Source organism: Hemiscyllium ocellatum, chromosome 21, assembly GCF_020745735.1.
Source record: "Hemiscyllium ocellatum isolate sHemOce1 chromosome 21, sHemOce1.pat.X.cur, whole genome shotgun sequence".
Classification (NCBI taxonomy): Eukaryota; Metazoa; Chordata; class Chondrichthyes; order Orectolobiformes; family Hemiscylliidae; genus Hemiscyllium; species Hemiscyllium ocellatum.
The window spans coordinates 59545569-59564155 of record NC_083421.1 but is presented as its reverse complement, the minus strand read 5'-3'; the positions used below and the strand labels follow the sequence as shown (position 1 = coordinate 59564155).

General features: G+C 44.3%; 1 protein-coding gene across 5 annotated transcripts in view; it reads left to right on the top strand.

Moving 5' to 3' along the window:
- Nucleotides 1-2127: 2127 nt before the first annotated feature.
- The window catches only part of LOC132825715 (uncharacterized), a 48560-nt gene continuing 32100 nt past the window's right edge, over nt 2128-18587 (top strand). For all 5 annotated transcript variants that reach the window (XM_060841127.1, XM_060841126.1, XM_060841125.1 and 2 more), the window contains exons 1-7: nt 2128-2177; nt 3587-3699; nt 5944-6085; nt 8819-8983; nt 13075-13278; nt 15476-15602; nt 16327-16498. In XM_060841127.1, the coding sequence (XP_060697110.1) occupies nt 2132-2177; nt 3587-3699; nt 5944-6085; nt 8819-8983; nt 13075-13278; nt 15476-15602; nt 16327-16498 (969 nt within the window). In that variant the 5' untranslated portion in view covers nt 2128-2131. The remainder of the gene's footprint in view (nt 2178-3586; nt 3700-5943; nt 6086-8818; nt 8984-13074; nt 13279-15475; nt 15603-16326; nt 16499-18587) is intronic.

Here is an 18587-nt window from a genome sequence, read left to right as displayed (position 1 = left end):
GCACACTAGCTTTTGGAGCATTGCTCCTTCATCAGGTGATAGTGGAGAGCTCAATCCTAACACACAGAATTTATAGCAAAAATTTACAGTATGATGTAACTTAAATTATACATTGAAAAATTGATTGTTAAAACTTTCAGCTGTAAGAATGATATGATAGTTTCACTTCTTTCATGTGTAAATCGCAAAAACCTTTTTTTAAAAAAGTTGAATTCTCGGGTTAGCTGTTAACAATGGTTGATAGCTAGACAATATATTGAAGGTGTTAGCCCCGTGTTCCCTGTCTATGCCATGATGTTTAGATTGATCCTAATCTAAAAAGTGAGATAACAGAGTTTTATGAATTCATGCATTATACACACACACAGATACTCCTAAACACACACACACACACTCTCACACACACGCAGGCACTCCTATACACATACACTTGGACACACATATACACAGATGCGCACACGGACACCCACACACACCCTTACAGACACACACACTCCCACACTCACACATGCACCCCCTCACAGACTTAACACACTCTACACTCACTACACACACACGTACACTTTCTCACACCCACAACCCCCAACCCAGACAGACACACACTCACAGACAGACAAAGACCTACATGCACACATATATTTTGTGGGTTGAATTTGTACTTGCAGAGTTACATTGTACTTTGCTCAAAAACTGCATGTATTCATATCGAACTCAGCTCAAAAACTGCATGAATTCATGTAAAACTCAGTTATCTCATTTTTTAGATTAGAATCAATCTAAATATCATGGCATAGACAGAGAACTAACACCTTCAACATATTACCTAGCTATCACCATTGTTAACAGCTAACCTGAAAATGCAACTTTTTAAAAAAAGGTTTTGTGATTTACACATGAAAGAAGTGAAACTATCATAGTATTCTAACAGATGAAAGGCTTAACAGACAATCAATTGTTCAATGTATAATTTCAGTTACATCACACTGTAAATTTTTGCTATAAATTCTGTGTGTTAGGATTGAGCTCTCCACTATCACCTGATGAAGGACCGTCACTCCGAAAGCTAGTGTGCTTCCAATTAAACCTGCTGGACTATAACCTGGTGTTGTGTAATTTTTAACTTTGTACACCTCAGTCCAACACCAGCATCTCCAAATCATGGAAATATTCATGGCATTAAGTTTCAGGTGAACAATCTGAAGATAAGTACTGCAATTCAACTGAATTTCAGAGTGTGCCTTCAACTTATTAATGTTAGTTTCCTGAATTGGGGACACTTTTAGATGTTCATACTCTTTGGACAATTTGCCTTGTACTCAAATAGAGTTATCATATCACACCAAAATGACTCTGTCACCAATGAGGCGAAAGTGGATACTGCAAATGCTGGAGATTAGAATGGCGCTGGAAAAGCACAGCTGGTCAGGTAGCATCCGAGGAACAGGAAAATCAACGTTTCGGGCAAAAGCCCTTATTCCTGATGAACCTCCTCTAATCTATCATCAATGAGCAGAGGTCTGTGTTCTCAACGCGAACTGAATTCTGCCTTGATTAAAGATGGCCGCACCCAGGTCCTTGTGACAATGTGAAAGGTGCGCATGCGTGAATCTTCCCCGTGATTGCGAAACCATGATTCCGTTGTTGGGGGGATTGAGGGAGATTATTAAAACTGTATACAGACTTGACCACACTACCGTTGGATATTAATTTAATAAATAAATATGTTTTAATCAAGTTATTTACTGTTTAATATTTGAATAATGATTACTAATAAAATGGGTTGGATCACCTTAACTCCCCCTGTCCCTCCAAATTGAGCGGCTCCATGAGGGGGGCGGGGTCTACAGCAGCCAATCAGTGATCAGGTTAGGAGGAGGTGGGGCGGGCGCTGTCAGTCTGTGGAGGCGGGACCGTTGAGGCGATACGCGGCGCTGGGCCCCGGGGGCGGGGCGGGGGCCGGGGGGCGGGGCCGGGGCCTGGGGCGGGGCCTGGGGCGGGGCCGGGGGGCGGGGCGGGGCGGGGTCTGGGGCGGGGCCGGGGGTGGGCGGGGGGCGGGGCCTGGGGGCGGGGGCCTGGGCTTGGGGCGGGGCGGGGCCGGGGCGCGGGGCGGGGCCGGGGCCTCAGGATCAGTATGGGGGAATCAGCATCCTGCAGCGGGATGGACGGTCTGAAATGCGGTGAGTTGCTGGAGGTCTGCGATGGCGCCAGGTTTGCGGGTTGTTGTTGTTGTTGTTGTTGTGAGGCCGCGGGGAGGGGGCCGGATCGGAGATCACCGACTGGAAACTGGATCAGATCGGGATCGGAGTGGGAATGGGAATGGAAGTGGGATTGGGAATGGGATCGGAGGGGGATTGGGATCGGTGTGGGATTGGGATTAGGAATGGGAATGGGATCGCACAGGGAATGGGAATGGGATCAGAGTGGGATTGGGATCAGAGTGGGATTGGGAATGGGATCGGAGTGGAATTGGGATGGGAATGGGATCGGAGAGGGAATGGGATCGGAGTGGGATTGGGATCGGAGTGGGATTGGGAATGGGATCGGAGTGGAATTGGGATGGGAATGGGATCGGAGAGGGAATGGGATTGGAATGGGAATTGGATCAGGATTGGGATGAAGATTGGGATCAGAGTGGGATTGGGATCGGGTTAGGGATTGGACATGGATGACATTAATTAATTAAGTGGCAGAGAGACAGTGGGCTGAATGGCCTCCACTTGTATTGTATGATTCCATGTCATTTCTATAAAGGCAGGTATGGCAAGATATATTATTTTGTTTAAAGATATATGCCTTTAACTTTTTAAAAAACTTTGTTCATGTATTGTGGTCATCACTGTCTAGACCAACATTTATTGCCCAGCCCTAATTTCCCAGAGGCCAGTGAAGAGTCAACCACATTGCTGTGGGTCAGAAGTCACGTGTAGGCCAGATCAGATACATTTTTTTAAACCAACATGTTCAAATGTAGAGTAGGTGGGACTTAAACCCAGGTCCTTGAGCCAGACAAAACTCCTTCCTGGAAGGGCATTGAGAACCAGATGGGTATTTACAACAACAGCAGTGGTCACAAGGTCACCTTTTCAATCCAGGCTTCTTATTGCATTTAAATTTCATGTCTGCCATGATGGGATTTGAACCTAAGCCACCAGGACATTAGACTGGAGTTCTAATCCAGTGACATTGCCACAACACCATCACCTCCTCAACTGTTGTGAGTGAATAGAACAGCCGAAAGTGTGTGATCCTAGCTTCCCCAGAGGTACAAAAACACCATTCGTCACAGCCACGTCTTGAAGCAGCAAGTTCAATAGTCTTGCTGCTTTCTGAAAATTTCTAAAGACGTTGCTCCTGAGTTCCCTGTTGAATTTATTAATGACTACCTTTATTTATAGAATCTATTTCTGCCCTCCCCACCTTATCGAATATTTTCACTGCTCAAAAGGCCTTTGTCAGATCGTTTTTTATGACCTATCTTTTATGTCTCACCTTGAGTTTAATCAGTAAAGCATTAGATCCTTGTATTTTGATGCATTTATCATGCTCTTGACAATATTGTTTGTCTCTCCTTCTCTCTGTGGTTCAGTGGCTGGTGATCAGATCCAGGAGGCTGAACTTGTATCACTGCTTGATGGACCAAACCAAAGTCAAGCCAGTGGAAGCAAAATGATCAATGTGAACCTCGTGGATGTTGCAGTGGTAAGTTCTGTTCATCAGAAGGAAGTTTAAGAACACAATTTTACAGCAATGTACTGTGCAGGCTGCCTTCCCCTGTTTGGAGCCATCTGACCACCATACTTAAAGCATTGCAAGATAGCATTGTACTTACATTAATGGGCTAGCTACCCCAAGACCTGCACTAATAATTCAGAGACACAAGTTCAAACATCATCACAGTAGCTGGGAGACTCGAATTCAATTAATAAAATAAATTGGTGGTAAAAAGCTAGGACCGGTAATGGGACCATGAAACTACCGGATTATCATAAATTGTGTTCCATCTCATTAACGAGCGAGATGAGTTCACTAATTAACTCGCTAGAGACAAGGTAAACATAGAAAGGATGTTCCCATTGACCCAGGAGTCTTCGGAACCAAGAGTCACAACTTCAGGGTATGGCTAGGCCATTTAGGAAAAAGATGAGGAGAAATTTCCCCCCCTGCAGGAAGTGGTTGAGGCCAAAGCATTAAATGTTTGAAAGGAGGAGATAGATGTTCTTAGGGCGAAAGGGATGAAAGATAGGGGTGAACGTGGGAGCAGGGGACTGAGTTCAATGATCAGCCGTGATCATATTGAATGGTGAAGGAGGCTCAAATGCTGAATGGCCTACTCCTGCTCCTGTCTTCCCATTATTCTGTTTTTCTAATGTCCTTCAGGAATGGAAATCTGTAGTCTTTATCCAATCTTGCTGACATGTGACTCCAGACCCAGAGCAATGAGGTTGATACTTAGCCATACTCTGAAATAGCTTGACATGACATTCATTGTCTGGGGCTATGCATGCAGCAGGTCAAGGAAGCTACTCCCAACACCTACTCAGGCAGTTCGGGATGAACAATAAACTGGCCTATCTAATGATATGGAATGTCCGCATCCCATAAAGGAATATTTTTAAAGAAAGCAAAGTACACTCCAGCGAGAGTGTGGTGCATAATCCTCTCATGCTGCACTTCACCCAACTGGAGCAACCAAAGAAGCTGAAGAGCTGCAACAGTGGCAGTAATCTTCCATGGAGGAAGATGAGGACGTTGAGCAAGAGGTACATTAGTTTCTCCATATTAGAGTACTGCTGCCTCAAGCACAACAAACTCGACAGGACTCAACTGACTCTTGGTCCTAATAGGTGTGAGCTGGGTGCTGTCAACACTCATTGACTGTGAGTTTGTTGGTGCCCCAAGGGTAAGCAGTCCCTGTCTGTTTGCAGGAGCAAACACAGCTTTCGTCGTTTGCTTGTTGTTCGCTTCTGTTGCTAATAAATAAAAGTGAAGGTTCTGAATTGTTTGAAGGTTTCCTGGTATGTGATTGTCCTATATTGAATGACGAGAAGATCTTGGGTTGCACGTAGTTTTAAGGAAAGTGTAAGACTCATTTCGACCAGATTGTGCATTGGGACAAGGCTAAGGATCGGTGAGCTTTGAAACTTGGAGCATAAATAGCAATAAATGTATGAACATGCACTATGTGCCCTGAGCACTGCTTCTTTGTAGTTATCCTCCCACTGAGCAATTCAGGACTGCCAGCACTTGACCGGGTGCTCAGCTGGACTTAACCATAGCTCTGTTGCCAGGGGTTCCTGGATATTGTGGTGAGTAGAACATAGAATGAACAGAGCACCGTGGGGGTGTGGAGACAAGCTTGAGAAGACAGCCAAGAAAACTCACTGGGCCTCATAGAGTGAGAGCTTCCAAGAAATTCACTAACATTGGCAGAATTTCTGCTGATAGCTTGATGTTTCTAATTCAGAACGTTTTAAAGTTCATCCAGTGGGAAGTGTGTTCTGTTTTTGAAATGAAGGAAAATGTGGCCTCCAGTTTGAAGCCAACAAGCACCTACAACCCTTGAGAAGGTAAATGACTGGAGAATATAAATAGAAATAGCTGCAGAAACTCAGCCGGTCTGGCTGTATTTATGGAGCGAAAACAGAGCTAACACTTCAAGTCCAGTGACCACTCTTCAGAAGTGACCATAGAATTTGTTATCCTAATGTTGGGTTGGGTAGGTATTGGCTAGGCCACTGAGAAGAGCTTCACGTAGTGCTGCAGGACTTTTATGGTCAAATGCTTGGGCAGGTAACTGAAAGAGACTTCTGACAGTGCAGCTGTCCCTGGGTGTCATCCTGTCTTGTGGTTAGGAGTGTAGCTTCAACTTACCAACTATTCCTTAGTGAATGATCCAATAGGACCCCATAGTTTAAAACCTGTCATTTGTCACGTTGCATTTAGGAGAATGTCCATCAAGTATCGTGTACACCTGAAGGAAGGAGGAGTGGACGAAAACACAGAAAGAGATCCTTTTCCCCTGAAGTTGAAACTATGGTCAGGCAGAAGGCAAGACGGAAGATTAACTTGCTGATATCAAAATCAGGCAAGACATCCAAACCCGTGTTGTGGTCTGCATTTCATATAACTGTTGCTTTTTGCCCTACACTTCATAGATAGATTTGAATGCCTTATTTCCATGTCACCTGCGTGTTGAATGTATCAGGTGGACACACATTGATTAATTCCACATACTCCAAACTAGTTGATCTTCAGTAACATGACTGAATCCCGCACTATCCAAATTCTGGGGTTACCATTGACCAGAAACTGAACTAGATTAGCTCTGCATTTTTTTCATTCATTCATGGGATGTGGGTATGTCTGGCTTGGTCAGCATTTATGGCCTGTCCCCAGTTATCCTTGTGATGGTTTGTTGAGCTGCAGTCTTGAACTGTTTTAGTCCATGTACTGTAGGTAGGCCCACAGTGCTTTTAGGGAGGGTTGTCCAGGATTTTGATCCAGTGATACTGAAAGAATGTGAATATATTTCCAAGTCAGGATAGAAATGGAATGTGCTCTGGCTGAAGTATCATGGCTATAAGGCCAATTCAGAGGCTAGAAATCCTGCAGTGAGTAACTCCCCTCCTGATTCCCCAAAGCCTGTCCCCCATCTTCAGGGCACAAGTCAGGAGTGTATTGGAACACTCTCTGTTTACCTGGATTGGTGCAGCTTCAACAGCGCTTAAGAAGCTCAACATTGTCCTCGACAATGTAGCCTATTTAGATTAGATTAGACTTACAGTGTGGAAACAGGCCCTTCGGCCCAACAAGTCCACACCGACCCGCCGAAGTGCAACCCACCCATACCCCTACATTTTTACCCCTACCTAACACTACGGGCAATTTAGCATGGCCAATTCACCTGACCCGCACATCTTTGGACTGTGGGAGGAAACCGGATCACCCGGAGGAAACCCACGGGGAGAATGTGCAAACTCCACACAGTCAGTCGCCTGAGTCGGGAATTGAACCCATGTCTCAGGCACTGTGAGGCAGCAGTGCTAACCACTGTGCCACCGTGCCGCCCACAATGGTATCATATCTGCAATCACCAATGTCCAGTGACAGCAGTGTATAACATCTACAAGATGCACTGCAGAAATTCACAAAGGCTACCAAACACCTTTGAAACCAACAACCACTAGCATCTGGAAGGACAAGGGCAGTACATTTAGGAGGATACCATCAGCTGCAAGTTACCCTACAAGCAAAACATCACACTGACTGAGAAATACTTTTGTGTGCTTTTGGTGTCATTGGATCAAAATATTGGAAGTCCCTCCCCAAAGGCACTGAATATGTTCCTACATCCAAGGGACTGCAGAAGCTCAAGAGGTCAGTTCACCATCACCTTCTCAAGAGCAATAAATGTCAGTCTAGCCAGAGAATGCCACATCTCTGGAAAAAGGCTTTTAAAAGAAGTATTGAATTAATGTTATTCTCCTTAAGAAACCATCTAGCCTCAATCCAAATACCAGTTCTGCATCTTTAGTGCAGTAGTTCCCCCGTACCCAGGGTTGTGAGCTGAAACTTTGGGGTCACAGGCTCCGATGCTGGAATGGAAGCCATTGGAGCTCTGATCTTATTACAACAGCTGTACTCCATTTCTATCATCCCGGCTGCAAAGCCCCCCTCACCAACTCCCATTGGCTCTCACCTGTCCCCTCTGTCTCAATCCCCTTGTCCTCACTCTGGGATTATGACAATTTTCAAACCTCAAAATGGGATCATAACTGGACAAGGTTTGGGAGGGGACGTGAAGGCCTGGTGGTGTTAGTTTGGAATGTGCTCTAAACTAGACTATTAATCCAGAAACACAAGTAATGTTCTGAGGACCCAGGTTCAAATCCCGCCTCGGCGGATGGCAGAATTTGAACTCAATAAAAAATAAATCTGGGGTTAAGAGTCTAATGATTACCATGAAGTCATTGCCGATTGTCGGAAAAACCCATCTGATTCACTGACGTCCTTTAGGAATGGAAATCTGCCTTCCTTACCTGGCCTAGCCTACAAGTGAGTCCAGACCCACAGCAATGTGATTGTCACAGGGATTGGCAATAAATTCTGCCTAGCCACCCTGTGAATGAACAAACGTAATAAATGCTGTATAATGTAATAATGGTTGTGGCCACTGAGTGGCAGTGTTGCCTCACTATGTCGTTTTCAAATTGAGATCGAACCCACATTTATGATGATCTTATGAATTTTGATCCTCATTTTCTATTGATTTCTTTCCAGAAGATTTAGGGAGTCTTTTCCAAGTATTGCTCCTAAGAATCCCACACTGTAACCTGCCTCTTGAAATAGTTTCCCACTGACCTAAAGTGTCTGCTCTTGAGAATGAAACAGTACAGAAAGCAGCCATTTGGCCCGTCATGTTTTTGCTGATTCTGTGACAGAGCTAACCAATTATTCCCACTCCCTTCCTCAACCTTGAGAATGTTTCCATTTCAATTATTTATCCAGTTCTCCTTTGAAAGTTACTAATTAATCTTCTTACACTGCTCTTTCAGTGTGGTCCATTAAAGATTTCTCTCCAAGTTGTCCCTGGTTCTCTTGCTAATTGTTATATAGCTGTGTCCTCTGATTATTGACTCTCTTGTGATTGGAACCACTTCCTCTTATCCACTTTTATAAAATCACCTCATGATTTTGAACATGTTAAAGTTGACTCATTGTCTCTCAGTAGTGCAGCAAGCTTTGTGTCCTTTCCTGGGACTGGAATAGTTGGCCACACTTGCTGATTATCTTCTTTTGAAAATTCTTTCTTTCCCAGGGAAAAGGGCAGGAGTGGAATTCTGCTGTGACATCTGCAAATCTCCGTCTATCACGAGCCCCAGTCGTCGTGGCAACAGGCTGAGACGGTCAGGTTATACAGCATCGCCACGCTGGAAACGTGACCCAGAGACAGGAAAAATGCTGATGCTGTGTAACGCATGTGGTAAGTGGCCTGCAAGATCCATGCATTTGTCAGTGTGAAGCATGCCAACACTTAGTTTCAAAAGAATGTCACAAGGATCAGTTCTGGGTCCACTACTTTTCGTCATTTATATAAATGAGTTGGATGTGAGCATAAGAGGTACAGTCAGTAAGTTTGCAGATGACACCAAAATTGGAAGTGTAGTGGACAGCGAAGAAGGTTACCTGAGATTACAACGAGATCTGGACCAGATGGGCCAATGGGTGAGAAGTGGTAGGTGGAGTTTAATTTAGATAAATGTGAGATGATACATTTTCAGAAAGCAAATCTTAACAGGACTTATTCACTAAAAGGCAAAGTCCTAGGGAGTGTTGCTGAACAAAGAGACCTTGGAGTGCAGGCTCATAGCTCCTTGAAAGTAAAGATGCAGGTAAATAAGATAGTGAAGACGGTGTTTGGTATGCTTTCCTTTATTGGTCAGAGTATTGAGTACAGGAGTTGGGAGATCTTGTTGCGGCTGTACAGGATGTTGGTGAGGTCACTTTTGGAATATTGTGTGTAATTCTGGTCTGCTTCCTATCGGAAGGATGTTGTGAAACTTGAAAGCGTTCAGAAAAGATTTACAAGGATGTTGCCAGGGTTGGAGGATTTGAGCTATAGGGAGAGGCTGAACAGGCTGGGGCTGTTTTCCCTGGAGTGTCGGAGGCGGAGGGATGACCTTACAGAGGCTTATAAAATCATGAGGAGCACTGATAGGGTAAATAGACAAAGTCTCTTCCCTGGAGCAGGGGAGTCTAGAACTAGAGGGCATAGATTTAGGGTGAGAGGGGAGAGATATAAAAGAGACCTAAGGGGCATCCTTTTCATTCAGAGGGTGGTGTGAGTATGGAATGAGCTGCCAGAGGAAGTGGTGGAGGCTCTTACAATTGCAACATTTAAAAGGCATCTAGGTGGGTATATGAATAGGAAGGATTTAGAGGGATATGGACTGGGTGCTGGCAGGTGGGACTAGATTGGGTTGGGATATCTGGTTGGCATGGATGGGTTAGATCGAAGGGAGTGTTTCTGTGCTGTACATCTCTATTACTCCATGACTCTAATTCCTGTTTTCCCACCCCATCCTCACATCCTCAATTGACGGTATAGACTCTGCTTAGGATCCAGTTTTATAGACTGTAGAATGCACGGGATAGAATCAGGCTGTTTGGTCCATCTGGTTTTTGCCAGATTTCTACACTGTATGAAACTCTTCCCACTCTGCATTATTTCTCACTGTCCTACAATTTATTTCATTTTCAACACTGAGCCACTATAGTGATTGTCATGAGGTCAACCAGTTGGACCTCATAGATTATGAGTTGCCTGACTGGGGCTGTTAATCGTATCCATTCAGGGAGCCCTGGCTGTTGGATATAAACAGGAGTGTCAGAGGTTCTGTTTACTCTGGGAGCTAGCTTTGAGGGAGCTGGATCCGTGTCAAGGACTATCCCCCTTGTAAATGAAGGATGATTTGGCGACAGGATACCAGCCTGTGTGGAGTTATTTTAGACACTTCCCCATCAAGGGCATCTCTGTTATTTGCCTCAGATTGTGGCAGTAACTTGCACATTCTCCACATTCTCTTGGATAAAGGGAGTCTGACCTGAATTTCTACCCTGGGTTTATGAGTGACCAGCATAAATTTTGGCAGGAGCTGATAAGTAAATTCTGGAAAGATGAGGCTTGGCACAACATAAAGCCCTGTCAATGCATTGATAATTCAAGATAAAGAATAAATAATAAAAATGACCATTAATATGCACACAGGAGCAAAGCTAAGCAATTAAAATACATTTTTTGCTTAAGATTCAGAACTTGAGGCAAACTGAGCCCTGGGTTCTAATCACCATGGACCCAGACCAAGTTAAAAAGTTGGGTTTAACGATCACTGACTCTGCATTTGCATCTGGTGATTGGCATTGCCAGGATTTAGATGAAATTTGGATCAAGAGTGGATTTCTTTTAATCCTGGGTTGTCCTCTTCTTCCAACGTGCTTTGTTGGATAGGTTTCTAGGGAGGGAAGAAGAGGGATGTGTGCAAACTTGCATGCGACATTCCCTCTCTATCTCTCTCTGCTTACATAGATTCATTCCCTCATGTCCTCATGCCTGCATAAGAGCCTGAAGACCCTGCATCAGACGTGTGACAGTATCATAGAGCTGCTCAGTTGGCATAAATAGCACAGCATGGGTGGAGTTAAGGGCCATGTGAATGTTAGAAACACGGGGAGAGAAGCATATGGAGTAGACTGACTAGCCGTGGAATTCATGGGATCGTCTTTTAATACTATAACAGTAAGTTCAGAGCCTGTGTACTTCCAAATGCTGTGTATTGCAGTGTTTAACCATAATATTTAATAAACAATGTTTTAAACAAGCCCAAGCTTGAAGACAGTGCCTGACCTTCTCCTCTCCTTGTCCAGCCTGCCTTGAACCTGAAACCACATGACAAAAAAACCTGCCACAGACTCCCTGGCTCCTCTTCTCACTCAGACTCACTCCCATCAATTCACTGCCCCTCTCCCACTTAGATTAGCTCTGTCACTCACACACTGAGGAGGAATCCAGGACAGCGGTGAAGGAACGAATACATGCCTCCTCCCTCCACCCTGTTTGTCAATCCAGCTGCTCCAGGCTGGTGTACATTGTTGCTGGGGCTCTGGTTCTCAGTGGCTGGCCCCGAGGCCATACTCTGAACAAGCTAGTTATAACCGCTCAGGTCTAGGACTATTTCTTAACAAACTCTTTCGGCACTTTCTCCAGGACTTATTTTTGTATTGTAAGGAATACAACTGTGCGCAGCATACCATGTACTGGAGTTAGGGTGCAATACAAAGTTAACAGAAAAGGTTTTGTGGAAGTCTCACCAAAGCATTCTTACTTTATTATGTCCAGGTAGTCAGCTATTTGATTACTAGATGCACCACTCCCTGCCTCATTCTGATGACACTTCTGCACCTGCAGCCGGGTATCAATCATGAGCTGGAATCTCAATTGATTTCCACACACTGCACTCCACCCATCCACTCTGCAGTCAGGCAACAAGCGTTGTCTGTTAAATCAGAGTCTGTAGCAAGGAGAACCTCTGAACAGTCTGTGTAGAAAAGTATGGAGGTTTCTCCAGCACAGTGCTGTTGGTCGAGGGCAATAACATTGCCAATTATGTGTAGGGTTTTGTTTGGGGGTCTTGTGGGCAAACTCATCACAAGTTACCTTTTAATTCAGCTGCTTATTAAGAAATCTCACAGACAATCAAATACTGGAACAATAATTTAAATTTTATTGCATGTAGCAACAATGTAAGATCCCTCAAATAAGCAAGTTAAGTCTCACGGCCCAACTTGGTTATTACCCAATTAATGATGGAATCTGGTCACAACTTCACCTAGACAGTGTCTCTGGAAGTGCCCTGGGTTCAATCCTTATACAATGTTGGTCTTTGAACTTCTGCTCCTGACTTGTTCTGCTGTTGCATTCTGAAACAGGTTTCTGTTTTTCAAGTTTGCGATGTGACATTATTGATGATTCAATTGATTCTTTCATCCCCAACCTTGATTACGTTTCTGGGGAATTCGGTCTGTGGCTTGTCTTCTTATCAGAAGAAGCTCCCCTGTTTCCTTGTTACATTTGGGGGTAGCTGTCTGTTTACCACACAGCAAGGCAGTCTTCATTCTTTGTGGAAATAAAGTATCCAGTTGATCAAGAAGGTGTCAAAGTGGTTTTGGTTATGTAATCTCACCAAGACATAGCAAATCACTTTCACTGTCTGTGTAACAGCTTGCCTTTATCCCTTTTGTCACGAGAAACATTATTCCAGAAAGTTTTTGCTGCTTCCCTTTGTTTATCTTTTGTTGATTCCTTCAAACTATGAACAGTAATTAAGATTGTGAAGTTTGCATTGTCACAGGGGTGGGGAGAAAGATGGCAGGGCGGGGTGCGGGGGGATGTTGGGATGGGTGTGGGGGGCAAGGAGGGTGGGATGTTGGTGTTGAAATTGCCCTGTCCTCTATTCTGGCCAGGACTCATGCCACTGTATGAAGTCTCCATAATAACTTGCTTCCTTCTTGCTGAAGGGTTGGCGTTTGGCAGATCCCGGGGTCCTCACTCATCCTGCGCAGGTGCAGACGCTGATGAACGCAGAAAACATCAGGAAGCCCTTGTAGCCTTTGCTGTATCAATGACCGAGCTGCTGGGAGACCAAGATGCCAAGATGCTGTGCTGTCCTCTGTTTGTGAAGAAACCTTGTCAGTGTCTGCAGAACTACATCAAAAAGACAGGTTGGAACATGCATGAAAAACTCTTCCCCTCCAATAATAAAAGAAATGCTGAAATTAACTCTATCCCTAGTTATAATCAGTCCGCCATTGGCCACTATACCTTCTTGAATCCTAAGTTCAGGAATCCCTCCAGAAACCTCTCTCCCTCTCTCTTCTTTCAAGACAATCCTTTAAGACCTTTGAATAAAGGCAGAGCTGGAAATCTGGTAGAAACATGGAAAACATTGGAGAAACTCAGCAGGTCGTCTGGCAGCATCTGTGGAGAGAGAAAGAGAGTTAACATTAACAGCAGTTCAAAAGAACTGGACTCGAAGCATTAACTCTGTTTCTGTCTCCACAGGTGCTGCCAGGCCTGCTGAGCTTCTCTTGTTTTGGTTTCTGTTTCTGTTTGTGTCCTTTCAAGCCCTTTAACCAAACATTTGGCCATATGTCCAAAAATCTCAATATTGCATGTACTTTTATAAATGCTTCTTGCGATGTTTTATCATATCATATTAAAAGTTGCTGTATAATTGCAAGATATTGTGTACAGAAGCAGGAATGTAGCAGTGACTGAAGTTGTTGTCAGTATCCTAGATTGCTAAGAAACTGTATGTTCTTTCCTTTCACCCACTCTTGATGGTACAATTCCTGCTCTGTCCCAGCTGCAAATGTGTTGCTGGTCAAAGCACAGCAGGTTAGGCAGCATCTCAGGAATAGAGAATTCGACGTTTCGAGCATAAGCCCTTCATCAGGAATAAGAGAGAGAGAGCCAAGCAGGCTGAGATAAAAGGTAGGGAGGAGGGACTAGGGGGAGGGGCGATGGAGGTGGGAAAGGTGGAAGGAGGTCAAGGTGAGGGTGATAGGCCGGAGTGGGGTGGGGGCGGAGAGGTCAGGAAGAGGATTGCAGATTTCTCCAGCTTCCTCATTTCCCCTCCCCCCACCTTGTCTCAGTCGGTTCCCTCAACTCAGCACCGCCCTCCTAACCTGCAATCCTCTTCCTGACCTCTCCGCCCCCACCCCACTCCGGCCTATCACCCTCACCTTGACCTCCTTCCACCTTTCCCACCTCCATCGCCCCTCCCCCTAGTCCCTCCTCCCTACCTTTTATCTCAGCCTGCTTGGCTCTCTCTCTCTTATTCCTGATGAAGGGCTTATGCTCGAAACGTCGAATTCTCTATTCCTGAGATGCTGCCTAACCTGCTGTGCTTTGACCAGCAACACATTTGCAGCTGTGATCTCCAGCATCTGCAGACCTCATTTTTTACTGCTCTGTCCCAGCTCTTGTTGATATCCGTTTGGACAATGAGTGTAGCCTACGCCAAATTAATTTGAAAGCACCTGATCTTGGAAGCTAAGCAGCTTCAGACTTGGAGAGGAATGGAAAAGGAGTATTATGTACAGTAGGTTTTCAGTAAACATCTTTGGAGGTTCATCGGGTGCCAAGTCGCATGTAGTTTTTGTGGCCTGGTGAAGATGTTTTAGCATTTATGTTGATTGCTTTATTTCCAGCCCCTGTTTCATGTCTTAAATGGGCTGCTTTTACATTTTTGGCTGCACCTCAGCTCCAGGCTCCTAATGTATGGGCATCCACCGTGGAGAGAGACAGGCAGATCAGAGGACAACCCTGTGGATCTATTTTTGGGGTCTGACTAAGGTGACCATTGACAGGCAAAACAATGGCCTTGGACGGGCGGGTTGTAATACCTAACCATCTGCCCCTTTTCTGTATTATGTCCACGCATGTGTCCGTGGAGAGGGAGCATTTGGACTCCACAAGCCTTTATGGACCAGTGGGCCCCACGGAGGGCTCGAGTGCATCATCACCTCTGGTAGTTATATCTTGATAAATTTCTGGTTGTAAGTTCCTGTAGCTTGGTTACAGTGCCCACAATGGACTGTCTAAACCATTCTTGTTCATTCAAGAGCGTTGACAGTGAGTGTCAACAGGACAAATATCTGATCGGAATGTCCGTCATAACTCAGTGGGACTACACTCTCACCTCGGAGGTAGAAGATTGTTGCTTCACAGTGAATTATGCACAAATACTAAGGTGACTGAAGTACTAAGCGGGCACTGCATTGTTTTCTGCATGAAATATGGAATTGATTTCCAAATGTCTGTAAAATTGTAATCTGTAAAATTGTAAAACAATGCTTTGTGACCAGAATAGCATGTGACTTTAGTCCTGATCTCCATTTCCTACCTTCACTTCAGGGGTTGAACAGAGTGAAAGTCGGCATCGAGCTGTGAATCTCCTCCAGCTGCTGAAGGAAGCCAGGCAGCTCAGTTTGTTGAAGTGCTACGATGAAAACCAAGTAGAGCAGCTAGAAAAACCTCAAAAGCAAGTAACATTCGAAGTAGATTTGTTTCTTGAATTAGAATCCAGAGGGAATGTAATCCTGCCTGTTCTTTTTCAGAACGAATGTACTGATCAACTAAATGGCTCCTGATGTGACTGTATGTTTTAAAGTGTCATCTTCTCCAGAGTATTTTCTTGATCTGTATTTCTGTACTACTAAATTCAGCATGTCAACAGTTAAGTCCCATGCAACCTTTTTTTAAACAGCAGCTTGTTTGGATTCACAAACAGATCGTCCTTGTTCTGGTATATTCATGCACTTCCACTAGAGATTGACATAAAATGGTAGAAAGTCTCACTTGTTAATTCATAAGGATGTACTCTGCAAGCAACATCATGCCAACATAATCTCCCTGTCTGACAGGCGGATATTATCGGCTCTCACAGACTCTATTGTGGCAGGGGAGGAGGGTTGCATTATTCGTTCACCAAGCCGTAAGCATCCCAAATTCTAGAGTAACAGTGGCAACCATTATTTGCCAGAATTGTTACGGTTGGATTTTGATTTCTTTTGGTTCCCGGGCAGGAACATTACCATTAAACTGAAGACTCGCACTTTCATCACAGAGTGAAAATTATGATTAGTCAGTGTCGAACTAGTCACATTGATTTGTAAACCATCTCTGGCCAGCCCAAGCACTGTGATAGGCCTCCAAACATTCCCAGTCCAGATATCCATGTTTGACTTTAGCTGTATTCCTTTCAGAAGGTGCATAGGATTGGGTAATGGTCAGCGGAAGTCAAAAGCGTATGAAGAGTTTGTGCTAAAGCATCGCTTGGTGTTGAAAAATGAATTGAAGTTGTGTGAACGTGCTACTCAACGTATCCTGGGCTACTCCAATAACTTTCTACACAAAAGATTGAAAACTGATCCTGAGGTAAGATAAAATGTGTCCTTTCAAGGTATCAATGTGTGATTAGGGGATCCGGGAAGGTGGTAAAAGGGGGTGGTGTGCCTTTGTTAGTCAAGGACAGTATAACAATGGCTGAAAGAACTTTTGATGAGGACTCATCTACAGAGATAATATGGGCGGAGGTTAGAAACACGAGAGGAGAGGTCACACTGCTGGGAGTGTTTTATAGGCCTCCGCAGAGTTCCAGGGATGTGGAGGAGAGGATTGGCAAAACGATGCAGGGTAAGAGTGAAAGGAACAGGGTGGTCATTATAGGGGACTTTAACTTCCCCAGCTTTGACTGGAAATGCTATAACTCTAATATGTTGGATGGATCAGTTTTTGTCCAATGTATGCAGGAGGGTTTCCTGACACAGAATGTCAAAGGACCGACAAGAGGGGAGGTCACACTGGATCTGGTACTTGATAATGCACCTGGCCAGGTGTTTGTTTTAGTGATAGGTGAGCACTTTGGAGAGAGTGACAATAGTTGGTTATGTTTAGTTTAGCGATGGAAAGGGATAGGTTCATGCCACTCAACAAGAGTTATTGATGGGGCAAGGGCAATTATAATGCGATTAGGCAAGACTTAGGATGCATAGAATGGGGCATGCATCAAAATACAGGGGATAGAGACAATTGAAATGTGGAACTGTTTTAAGGAACAGATTTTGCATGTCCCTGATACGTATGTCCCAGTCAGACAGGGAGTAAGTGATAAGGTAACGAAACTATGGTTTATTAAAGAAATTGTATCTCTTGTTAAGTGGAAGAGGGAGGCTTTTGTGACATTGAGATGAGTTGGTTCAGATGAGGTGATGGAAAGTTACAGAGTAGCTAGGAAGGATTTAAAGATAGAGTTAAGAAGAGCATGGAGAAGACATGAGCAGTCTTTTACACGTAGAATAAAGGAGAACCCTAAAGCTTTCTATAGGTATGTGAGGAATAAAAGGATGATTAGGGTAGGAATAGGGTAGGTCAAAGACAGAAGTGAGAAGTTGTGTGTGGATCCTGTAGAGATCAGACAGGTGCTAAATGAATATTTCTCCTCTGTTTTAACTCAGGAAAAGGAGCATATTGTAGAGGAGAAGACTGAGATATCTGCTGTTAGATTAGAAAGGATTCAATTCTAGAAGGTGTGAAAGTAGATAAGTCCTCTGGACTGGATGGGATTTATCCAAGGAGATGGTGAAGCCTTTGACTTGATCTTTGAGTCGTCATTGTCTATAGGTTTAGTACCAGAGGCCTGGAGGATTGCAAATGTTGTGCCCTTGTTCAAGAAGGGCAGTAGAGATACCCAGGTAATTATAGACAGGTGAGCCTTACGTCTGTTGTAGGAGAAGATTTGGAAAGGATTATAAGAAATAGGATTTATAATCATCTAGCAAGCAATAATTTGATTGGAGATAGTCAACCTGGATTCGTCAAGGACAGGTTGTGTCTCACAAACCTCATTGAGTTTTTTGAGAAGGTGACCAAGCACGTGGGTGAGAGTAGGGCAGTTGACATGGTGTACATGGACTTCAGTAAAGCCTTTGATAAGGTTCCACATGGTAGGCCTTTGCAGAAAATGTGGAGGTATGGGATTGAGGGTGATTTAGCAGTCTGGATTAGAAACTGGCTTTCTGTAAGAAGGCAGCGAGTGGTGGTTGATGGAAAATATTCAACCTGGAGTCTGGTCACTACTGGTGTGCCGCAGGATCTGTTTTGGGACCACTGCTGTTTGTCGTTTTATAAATGACTTGGATGCAGGCATAGGTAGATGGGTTAGTAAGTTTGCAGATGACACTAAAGTTGGTGGAGTAGTGGATAGTTTGGAAGAATGTTGCAGGGGGACTTGGATAAACTGCAGAATTGGGCTAAGAGGTGGCAAATGGAGTTCAATGCAGATAAATGTGAGGTAATTCACTTTGGGAGGAATAGCAAGAAGGCAGAGTACTGGGTCAATGGAAAGATTCTTGGTAGTGTGGATATGCAGAGGGATCTTGGAGTCCATCTAGATAGATCCCTGAAAGTTGCCACCCAGGTTGATAGTGCTGTTAAGAAGGCATACAGTGTGTTAGGTTTTATTGGT